The following is a 10,759-nucleotide window of genomic DNA, read 5'->3' as shown; positions in this document are numbered from 1 at the left end:
TGGCTGGCGGGCCGAGGCGGCCGCGCGCCGGGGGAGCGGGCTGGGCGCGGGGAGCTCCCGGCGCCTCTCCCGCGCGGGACGGAGCCGCGGCAGCGACGCTGGAGGGGCGAAGCCTCCGGCCGGCCGCCCGCACGGAGCCGAGCGGCGCGGAAGGGGCGTCCGCCCGGTGCCTCGGCCTCGCTCAGCGGTCCCGGTGGCGGGGGCTCGGCTCGGGCGGGGCGCGCTGCCGCCCGCCGATGGCGGAGCGCCAGGCGGTGCTTTGCTGCCGCGGGCCGGGAGCTGCAGGAGCCGCCCCGGGCGAGCGGCGCCGGGCGCTGCCGCGGTCACTGTGCGGCGGCTGGCGGAGGCGCGGGAGCCGCCGAGCTGCAGCCGTGTCCCTCGGGCTGCTGCCGCTGCTGCGGGCGGGGGCGGCCGAGCGGCTGGAATGACACGGCTGCTGAGTGCCTCAGTGCTCGTGGCTCTTTCTTCCACGCAAACAGATGGAGCGGCATCGCTGAGCAGTAAAACACAGCGATGGCCCGGAGAATGGCGAGCGCAAGGAGCGCCGGGCTGGATCCTTCTGCTGGCACAGGTGCGATCCGCAAACTCAGCCCCTGGTGCCCCTACCCTCCCGACCCCCAGGGGAAATGCTCTCCAGCCTCGAGCTGCTGCAAGGCAAAACGTGTGATTTGACACTAGGGTCCGGAAAAGGTTTCCGTTTAGATTAGCAAATGCCTCAATTGTTCTTGGTTACATCCTAGGATCGGTTTTAGGCAGTGACTTTATACCGCTTGTCGGATTTTTCTTGTGCAATGGTGAGAAAATAGGCAGGTCTGATACTGGTTTCGCTTTTTTTCTACTTCATGTTCCATGAGCTGCTTTTATCCAAGCAATTGTTTTAAAGTTCTACTGTAGGCGTTTCTGGTTCACTTTTTTTTTCTTTGCAGCACCCGTGACTATTTTTTTTCTCTAAATCGGCAGTAAATATAGCTGAGTAAAATTACCTTGGTTTTCTTCCTTCTTTTTTAACTTAATTGTTTTTATTAATAATCCTATTTGAATATGCAGAACAAGTGGGTATGTCCTGTAATATATCCCAGCTTTTCTTGTTTTCAGGGTACTCAGAAAATCTGTCTCCCTTGGAGTCCCACAAAACCATTCTCAGTGCAATCTCCATTAAGGTATGGATTGACAAGCCACCATCAGTTTAGATATTTGCCTGTGTACCTTTTCCTGTAATTCAGAGCTTGCGTTCTGTGGTTTTTATGATAAACCTATCCAACATGTAAAAAGGGTTTTACAAGTCTTAATCGTTGAAGGCAGCAAGAAGTGGTTTTAAAGCCTGTTCTTGAGCAGACAAAGGGAAAAAGTGTGCATTTGATGCTGAACTTGTCCTTTTTCATTTGACTTGCCTTGAATGATTTAGGAAGAGAGAGAACTAGAAAAAAGAGAGAAATAGAATTGGTTCTTGAGCCCTCCTAAAATGCTCCCCGTGATTCTGTGTGGAGCCAAAGTGAAGGGTGATGGAACAGAGCCCTGTGCTTTAGAAGGAAATCAATTTCAACCTGATCTCCACCCTGAGTCTCCCTAATTTCTGTTTTTAAAATGCAAACTAAGTTTAGGAAGTGTTGGAAGTTAGTATTTTGGGGAAGAAATGGCAGTTGCACCAACCGTTCCATTTCCCAGAGGCTCTGGGAACGATTCATTTTGTAAGCGCTGTAACTGCAATCGGTTGGTGGTTCGGGGTTGGAATGTGCACTTGCCCTCCTCTAAAGCACTCGTTCCTTTGCATTTCAGTGCCAGGAGTCTGGAGAAACTGGAGAAGAGCCCAAGAGACATTTTTCATCCTGAGATACAAAAGGTAGGAAGTGACTTTTCTTTGTTTGGTTCTTTTTCTTTATTATTTTCTGGAAACAGAAGTAATTAAGTATAGATACCACTGGTTTGTTTCTTCCAGTAGCTAATAATAATAATAATAATAATAATAATAATCTAATACTACTTAAACTGTCTCTTTATCCATTGAACTGGCCATTTCAAATCCAAACTTCTACTAAACACAAATAAAACCATCATCCTTGTAGAATCTTTAATAGGAGGGGGCTAAAGATGCTGTTTTTGTTGACAGGATTTATTGGTTCTTGAAGGGCAAGAGGTGAGTACAAGCCTGACTACTTCTTGCTCACAGACCCGTCCGGTGAGTACAGCTTTGTATTTTGATGGGCTTTTGATGACTTCTAAATCAATTGCTCGTTACAGTAAAAAGAAGTAATGTTTTTTTGAACCTGACAGCAAAAATAACTTGAAGCACCAACTTAATAATAATAGATCACCAATATAAGTTAATGATTTTATGCTATACTATCAAAGTTTAAAGGTAAATTATTGTGTATTGGGAGATGGTATAAAATGTATGTTCTAATGCGTAGGATGTATGCCAAGATTAGAGGAAACAAATTTTTACGTCTTCTGTTTGGCTGTTTACCAAATAATATTTGGTTTTATTTTCCAGGGATCGGTGAATTTTAAATTTGGAGTCCTCTATGCTAAGGATGGTCAGCTTACAGGTGATGAAATGTTCAGTCATGGTGAGTTTTCCACCTTCTCCTTAATTGTTTTGCTCATCTAAAAAAAAAAAAAAAAAAAGGTATGTTTATTATTTGTTACCCTGTTCTGTCCGTTTCCTCAGTATTTGCTGGGGCTCTGCTTACCCAAGCTTTGGGTAAAACAAGCTTTGGGTTCCTTCTGTCCCACTGGGTGTTGCCCAGTTTGGCTGCATCTGGTGAAATTCACCCTGAGCCCTTACAGAACCAGCTCAAACCACGTGAGAGCCATTTGCAGCTCTCTCAGGACACCCGGAGGAGGATGGGTGACGTTTCTGAGCATCTGGCAAGTGTACTTCTATCAAAACTCGGCCTGTGACATTTCTGGGGAAAACCCTTCTGTATCCTGGAGGGTTCCTCAAACTCTGTTGAGGATCCAGGTAGCAGTTGCTCACCTGGATGGTTCCAGCTCCTCAAGTTAACACTTGTACTCTTGCCCTGTAGTTTAGATCTATTGTAGTTTTGTTATTTTGCACGATTTTACGTCTTTGGAAAATAACGTGCGTTTCACTCTTTGGAACCTCTCGGATCATTCCTTGGTGCAGCACCACCTAATGGGACACTTGGCTGCTGTGCTGAAGGGCTTGGTTACTAGGATTGTAAATCCCGGAGAGTTTGTAAGTCTTCTGTCCCCAGGGAGGTATCACGCTTTGTTCACTCTGTTTGTCAGGTGCTGCTTCTCGTCGGAAGTATTAACTTCAAACTGCCCTGTTCTTTTTTTAACTTTTTTTCCTGGTTCTCTCCGTAGGGCAGGGAAGGACTCTCGTATCCCGGTCGTCAGACTCAGCGCTGCCCGAGAAGATACAGAGAGTGTAAAAATCATAAGAAGCAAATAGGACTGCAGAGGAAACAAACTGGAGAGAACAAAAGGTGATGTTGTTCTCCTTAGCCTGGATTAGAAACATCCCCTGTGCTTTGATGCCGGTGGCTGCCAGGGGCTCGTTAGGTCTTTTTAGGCAGGTGTAGGTGTTCACTTGTAGGTTCTATTTTTTGGCAAAGGACCATGAGAGAAGTTTATTTCTACATCCAAATAAACATTCATCTTATCTGAACATAACCTGTCATCCCATTTCTGACGTTAAGGACTCCTGTATAAATACTTGGGGAGGTTTTCTTTGTCGTTTCTGAATGGTTCCATTTTGGTTCCATCTACCTGCCGGATACTTGAACGAGTCTGAGGTGGTTTAATTGCATACTGCTTCCTTGAAATTCTGTTGGTCTCTGCTTGGAACCCTTCTTGTAGTGCTTAATGCAAGACTTCTGATGGTGTTTTCTTGCCTGTTTGTGTTTAAGGTCGTGCTCTGATGCATTTACAGAAACCATGGCAGGAGAGAGTCAGCTGCTGGAGAAGAGGAGACAGTATTATCCCTGGGCAGCATAGAACTGCGCTACTGCTGTGTCATCAGCTGTGTCTGCACTGAAAGTAGCCACCTTCACTTGTAGGTAGCTCCTTGGTGCTTTAGGACACGCTGAGGGATTTATTCCTTTTGGGATCCACGATGAGAATTCCCAAGAGAGGTAGTAATAAGGTATGAGATTGGAAACAAGCCTGTGTCCTTGGAATGTTGTTGTTGTCGTCAAAAGTTAATTTTTCCTTCTTTCTTAGCCAGTAGTCAGCTTTTTGCTTTATTTTTTGTGGGATCAGTATTTGATTGTTTAAAAAATTGCTTCAAAATAACTGCAGCGGCTGGCCACCAGGACCTTGTTCAGATTTGCCTATTTGCTTGTAGCTAAAACGTTTCCATATTGTTTCTCGTTCTATTGAAGAAACTGCTGCCCAGTCAACTAAGAACTGAACATCTATCTGTCTGGGACATGGGGAGAGGATTTAGGTCGTGTCTTTGTTTCCAGAAAAAAGTTCCAGTGTAGTTTCTAACTAGAGGCAAAGGGGGGGTGAAGACTCGGGGCTCTGATGCCGTTGGGGGCACCCCGAGGTGCCCAGGAGAGGGAGCCCCACTGCGGTGCAGGAGCAGGTATGTTATCACGTACTAGAGAGCAAATTATAAACAGAAATATGAAAATTATAAATATAAAAATATTTTTTAAGTCGTTAAATAAAGCGGGGTTTTTTACTTGTCAATAGGCAGGGTTTTGATGATAAAAATGATAAATACAAAGAATATGAAGGTAGAAATCTAAGTCTAGAAATATATCATAAATACATACAGATAAAGTTTAAAACTAGAAGAAAAAAATCAGTTGCAGCAGTAGATACGATACATAATATAAATAATACTTTAAATACATGTCTAGAATTTTATAGATATTATATACAATTATTAATAGATTGCATCAAAAGAAACTATAAATATAAATGTGAATATAATTATGCAAAGTATAAAATTATTTCGATATCGTTTAAAAGAAGGCTTTTATTGTATTTATTTGGTTAGAGATGGGGTTTTTATTTGGATTAATAGAAGTATTCTAGAAATATAAATCTAACTATAGAAAGATACAATCGATAGAGAAAGATATTTCTAAAAACACAACCGAACGACGCCGCCTTCGGGGGAATCGCACGAGCTCGGCCGAAGCAAGGCGAGAGCGGCCGACCCTGACGGCCTCGAGCGAACCGGGGCGAGCGGAGCCGAGGCGCGCCGAAGGCACAGAGCGGCTGGGAGTTGGGCCGAAGCGAGGCGAGCTCTGCCGAAGAGGCGAATGCAGGCGCCAAGAGCCGAGTTGAGGCGACAAGAGCCGACTCGAGCCGAGCGTCTCCGGAGCGAGCCGAGCTCCGCCGAGCGCAGCATCCCGGGCAGGGCGAGGCGCCGGGCCGGGCTCGGGGTGCAGCCGGGGCTCTGGGGGGCTTCCCCGCCTGTCCCTCTCTCTAGCCCTCCTTCCTTCTCCCCGTATTCGCCTTCTCTCGCTCCCTTTCCCCCATTCCCTCTCCCCCCACAAACCCGGCTCCTTCCTGTCCTGTCCCTAGCCCGCTACTCCCTTCTGTTCCCCCTCTCTCCTTCCTCTGCCCAGCCTCCCTGTACCCTCGTCCCGGGCTTTCCCTTCCCGTCCCGCTTTCCTGCGCAGCCCGAGCTCCCTCGCCGCCCTTTCTCATGCGCTGCTCTCGCTCCTCTCTTCCCGTGCCCCCTTTCCTTCTTTGCCCCGCAGCCGCGGGGCTCGGGCTGCCGGAGAGTAAAGCCCCGAGGGCCGGAGCCCGGCGCCCCTGGGCCCTTGCAGGAGTCCCCGCGCGGGGCCGGAGGCTCTCGGCGGATCCCCCCGTGCCGCTCAAGCAGCCCGGCCGACAGCGCCGGAGCTGCGGCTTTGCCGGCATCGCGCTGAGAGCGGCCCCCGCCCTGTGCCGGGCCGTCCCCGCCGTCTGTGCCGCTCCCTCTCTCGCTGCCCCCGGCCCGTGACAGCGAGGCTGGGCAGGAACCTCAAGCCTTCTGGGGGCTGCCCCCGCTTTCTTGTTGCAGCAGAATCCCTTGCTGGGGCCATGCACGTGTGGGAAGGGCTTGGGGGAAGCGCTGCGCTGCTGTCCAGGGCAGTCGGATTCGTTCTGAGCCTTCTTTGGGGGTCAGGAAAAGGGGGGGGGGGTGAAGACTCGGGGCTCTGATGCCGTTGGGGGCACCCCAAGGTGCCCAGGAGAGGGAGCCCCACTGCGGTGCAGGAGCAGGTGGGGGGCGGGCGAGGGGCGGGGGTCACGCTGGGTGCCGTCCCCCAGAGGGACCCAAAGCTGCCACCAAATGCGCAGGGAGGGAGGGGTGAGTGGGTGTAGGATGCTAAAACCTGGCAAGGCGTTCGGTTTTCTAGGTATTGCTAAAGAATAGGAATTGGTCTCTAAACTCAGCTGGGGAGAAACCCTCTCTACGCACTCATTTGTTTCCAGGAATGTAGAAGGTTCCGACTGGAGATGGGTAGTAGTTCTGAAGATATTGCCGTGAGGTTTTGATCTAGGAACGGACCGAGCTGTGCCCTGGAACCCTCAGAACAGCTGCAGGGGCTGAAGGCGATAGAAGGGGCTCTCTGGCACCTTTTGCCTCCGTTCTCTGCCAGCGCCCAAATCGTGTCGCAGTCCCGGAAGAGGCGCTTGTCATCCCGAGAGCCAAAAGGAAGACGTGTAAAATCCCAGCTCTGCCTTGGGTTTCGTGTGGGTTTTTTACTTCGTATTGATGTCATTCCAGAGAGCAAGGAAAGAAGAAATGTGACCGGGTCCCACTATTACTGTGTGAAGGCTTTCTTGAAAGGCTGCTGTATTTCTATTGTCTTTTCCCACTCCAAGCTTGACTTTTCCCTTCGTTTTTCGAGCTCTGCTGCATTGGGTGTCCCAAGGAGGGCGGGGTTCCTCAGCAGGGCTCTTAGGAGGTGGCGCTGATTCTGCTATTTCTGAAGGCGTCTCAAAGCGTGCTACCAGAATGACAGTTTTGTGCACTGGAAAGCTTTCCCTCAGTGCCATCAGCGCACGTCCGTGTCTGAATTGTGGAAGCAGACGGACTAAGAACAGCCAGCACCTGGAGCAGATTTCTGTTGGCTCTGTGTCTGTGAGAAGCGGGCTGTGTGCTGAACGGGGAGAGGCGCTGTTGGAGAGTGGCATCAGCGCCAGGTGTGAGCTGTGAGGATGATGAGGGACCGGCTCCTGCCGGGGCGGGGGGGGGGCGAGGCTGTTTTAGGGCGAGGCTTCGCCTCAGCTCCCTTTTGCATGGAGCTGCTGAGAAGAGGGGTTCATGGGGGGCTCCCGGGGCTGTCTCATGGAAGGACTGCGAGAGCTTCTCGCAGCGTCTGGGCGGGCGAACACCTGGATACGCGCTTGGAGACGCGGAGCATCGCTTCAAGGAGGTGCCGAGGGACGAATCTTTGTGCCGGGAAGCAGCAGCCGAACGGGTGAGCGCGTGTGGATTTGGAGCGGGGACTTTGGTCCTTTCCCTTTTCGATTTGATCTTGGCAGTCCCCCCTCCCCGGTTCCCCAGGAACAAAACCGGAGCTTGTGAAGACAAAAGAAATGAAGGAGAGGCAAGCAGCTACTCTCCTGATATTGTCTGTGTTCGAACTGGGAGGGATCCGCCTTCACCTGCGGTTCGAAGGGTGTTGATTGAAGGAAAACCTGCCTTTTCCCGGCTGTTAGGGGTATCCCAGGGGTGACAGGGAATCCCTGCGTTCCATTTGAACGAGAATGGGCAAAGTATTGTTGTCATCTGAGGGCTTTGATTTGAAGGCAGCCAGCCCATTTTCATCATCCTAAGGTTTAAATGGAGGGGACAGCGCTGGTGTCCCTCCTTTGCAAGGGTTTGAATTGAGGTCCAAATCCCCCTTTCCACACGGCTTGAAGGATTTCATTGGAGGAAAGCCCCTTCTTTTCTGCTCTCCCAGGGGATGAACTTGAAGGGGAGAACCCATTTCTTTGCCCTTGTTGAAGCGAGGTGAGCGCCGCCCGCGGCGTCAGTTTCGGGGTTCAGTTGCGGGAAGCCGCAGCTCTGGCAGCGTTTGCAGGGCTGCAGTCGGGCTGTGCCGCTGCATTTGAGGGCGCTTCTTGTGGCCGCGGCCCGGGCCGGAGCGTTGCCGCTCGGGAGCGCTGCCGGCCCGGGCCGGGCGGTTGCCGAGGCGCACGGGGAATTTGGCGCGGCAGCGGCGGAGCCGCTCTGCCGGTGCGAGCCGCCGTGCGGAGCCGAGGGCGGCTGGCGCCGGGCCGGCCGAGGGCGGCAGAGGCGGCGCGGGCGCTGCTGCGCCGGCCCGGCCGGTGCCCGCCGCTCTGTCCGCTCCGGGCGCGGGGCTCGGGCGCCGCCGGGGTCCCCCGGGCAGGGGGAGCGGGCGGGGGCGGGGGGGTCTCCGGGGCGGCGCCGCCCCTGCGCGCCGGAGGAGCCGCTTTGCCGCCGGGAGCCGCGCTCCGTCCGGGGCCGGCAGCGCGGGGTTCGGCTGCCGCAAGTTCTTGGGTGTCGTGGTTCGGAGGTGCTCTGTAGGGATCGATCGCACGGTTTTGTGTGGGTCGCAGTGGGTGTGCGCTAAGGGCTCTGGCGTTCTTCCTGAGCGGTACGGTTCTCGGTTCAGGTGGTGACGATAAAGGTTTGGTTTGAATCGAGTTCTGTAGTCGGATATTTTTTCTGCCGGGCTATTCTGTTTTTAAAGGCGTGCAATGGTTTCTACGGGTCGTTGCGCGAAGCAGCGGCTCGGATTTTAATTCTGTCGCGGTGGCTTTTATTAGCGTGGGCGTGTAGCGTTTGTTTCGGTGGGGTCGAGGTGGCGTCGTGTCGTTAATAGCAGCGGGGTTTTTAAAATCTCTCTAATTGCGTTCGTGTTTATCGTCTTCCAGGGCTGTTATTTATTTGGTTTGTTTGATTGTAGTGTATGTTTTATTGTTACGGGATCATTTGGGAGATATTGTTAATGGTTGCGTTTCTCTTTAGGCTTTGTGTTTATTTCTGGGTGGTATTTTTATTTTGATCGAATGAGGCTCTATGCGTTTATTCTTCAGCTGGGAATAATTTTTTTGTTGTAAATTAAAGTTGATTTGGTTTGGGGGACTTTTGTTTTACAAATGTATTTTCTTTTCTTTTTTTTTTCATTTTTTGTTGTCCTTTGACGTATTTGGTGGTTGTTGATCAGTTTTATTTTTGGGAACGTGGGTGTTTATATGGTGGGTCTTTTTAAGTAGTTTTTTTTTTATTTGGGTAGTTATTTTCTTATTTTTTAGTTGTTGAGATTTTTTTTTTCTATTTCGTTAGTTAATTCGCTTTCTAAAGTACTTTTGACAGAGTATTGCTTATTCCTTGAGTTAGTGTAGATGTAGAATTTTGGTTATTTTTTTAATAACGTTCAGGGTCAGTGGCACTGTTGGGAGTTGAGTGAGTTGCTTTGGATTTTTTTAGAGGCTTTTGTGATTTGCTGCGTGTGTTTCTCCAGGGTTTTCTTTTCGTTTGGTTCCATTTTTCTGATGTGATGAGAACTGTCAGTGAAAAGAGTGTTGTGTGTTTTTTTCGCTGGCAGTTGTTTGGCTGGTGGAGGTATCTTGATGGTTTTGGAAGACATTGCTGGGAATTCGATGCTGTTTGTTTTGTCCTTGTATTTAGGAAATGGATTTTAAATGTAAAATTCTAAGGATAGCTATCTTTAAACAAAACAAGTAGATGAGTAGAAATGGGAATAAACTTTTATTTTGATCTATTCGGTCTATATTTAAAATTTAACAGGTAACATAAGTCATGATATATTCCAATAAGATATTGTATTTTTTAATAGAGCGTTGTGTATGTTTATAGATATATCAATAGAGATGATAAATATAAACACAACTCAAACGAAATTTTAAATATAGAAATGTATTGCGAATCTATGCAGATATAGATATAAAATTATTAAAGGATTGTAAATCTAAAGTGACATAAATCCATACAACACATAATACAAGTGATACTGTATATATCTTCTTATATATTATAGGAAGTAGCTATAAAATAGTTATATATATAGTACAACACTATGATATAATATATAAAACATTAGAGATAGGGTAAATATAAATACAACAATATTATTAAAAGTAGTTTAAAAGAAAGGATGGTTTTGTTTTTTATTTGGCAAAAGCAGGGGTTTTATTATAAAAACTACAAATACAAATAATAGAAAGGTAGAAATCTAATTGTAAAAATATCTCATGAATACATCAAGGTTGATATAAAAATTGAAAATATTAGAAAAAATAAGTTGTAGCAGTAGATATGGTACATAATAAAAATAATAATTTATCTCTATGATGTGAATAATATATATGTGAGATGTAATTATGAATAGAATGCATCAGTATAAACTGTGACTATAAATGTGAATATAATTATGCAAGCTATAAATATAAAACTATTTCAATATAGTTTAAAAGAAGGGTTTTTTGGTATTTGTTTGGTTAGAGATGGGATTTTTTTTTTTGAATAATAAAAGTATGATAGAAATCTAGATCGAAGTCTAGAAATATACAATCAATATATAATGATATTGATAAAACCACAAAATATGAATAAATACAGATAATAGGAATAGACATAATAGATTGTATAAATGACGTAACACATCAATGTCCGGTATAAATATGCGTGTGAATAGAACTAGGGAAACTAGAACTATAAAATTTATTTAAAGAAGGTTTGAAAGAAAGGGGGCTTGTTTGGTTCTTGTTTGGTAAGAGGCAGGTTTTTGGCATTTATTTTTAGAGGAGTTTTTTGCGGGGGGGAATCGCCCCTGTTCTTTTTTGCCGCCTT

General features: G+C 47.8%; 1 protein-coding gene across 2 annotated transcripts; it reads left to right on the top strand.

The window, feature by feature from the left end:
* The first annotated feature begins 408 nt into the window (after positions 1 to 408).
* LOC136555873 (GTPase-activating Rap/Ran-GAP domain-like protein 3) lies at positions 409 to 4,129 on the top strand. Of its 2 annotated transcripts, XM_066548907.1 has the most exons (6): positions 409 to 571; positions 1,096 to 1,160; positions 1,777 to 1,840; positions 2,108 to 2,134; positions 2,492 to 2,567; positions 3,331 to 4,129. In XM_066548907.1, the coding sequence occupies exons 1-6, from the start codon at positions 425 to 427 to the stop codon at positions 3,396 to 3,398; spliced, it is 447 nt and encodes a 148-aa protein (XP_066405004.1). In that variant the 5' UTR covers positions 409 to 424; the 3' UTR covers positions 3,399 to 4,129. The 2 variants fall into 2 exon arrangements, 1 of the variants encoding a protein (XP_066405004.1); XR_010783543.1 differs by lacking the exon at positions 2,108 to 2,134.
* Positions 4,130 to 10,759: the final 6,630 nt, after the last annotated feature.

This window comes from Molothrus aeneus, chromosome 4 (genome assembly GCF_037042795.1).
Source record: "Molothrus aeneus isolate 106 chromosome 4, BPBGC_Maene_1.0, whole genome shotgun sequence".
NCBI classification, from domain to species: Eukaryota; Metazoa; Chordata; class Aves; order Passeriformes; family Icteridae; genus Molothrus; species Molothrus aeneus.
Note: the sequence above shows the minus strand (reverse complement) of the source record. Positions and strands in the feature narration are given on the sequence as shown.

Bases quoted from the DNA above. Each gene is read 5' to 3' on its own strand.
- LOC136555873 (XM_066548907.1), top strand. From the start codon at position 425: ATGACACGGCTGCTGAGTGCCTCAGTGCTCGTGGCTCTTTCTTCCACG. The intron at 1,841-2,107 runs GTAGGAAGTGAC...TTTTGTTGACAG, and splicing joins TTCATCCTGAGATACAAAAG to GATTTATTGGTTCTTGAAGG. The intron at 2,135-2,491 runs GTGAGTACAAGC...TTTATTTTCCAG, and splicing joins TGGTTCTTGAAGGGCAAGAG to GGATCGGTGAATTTTAAATT.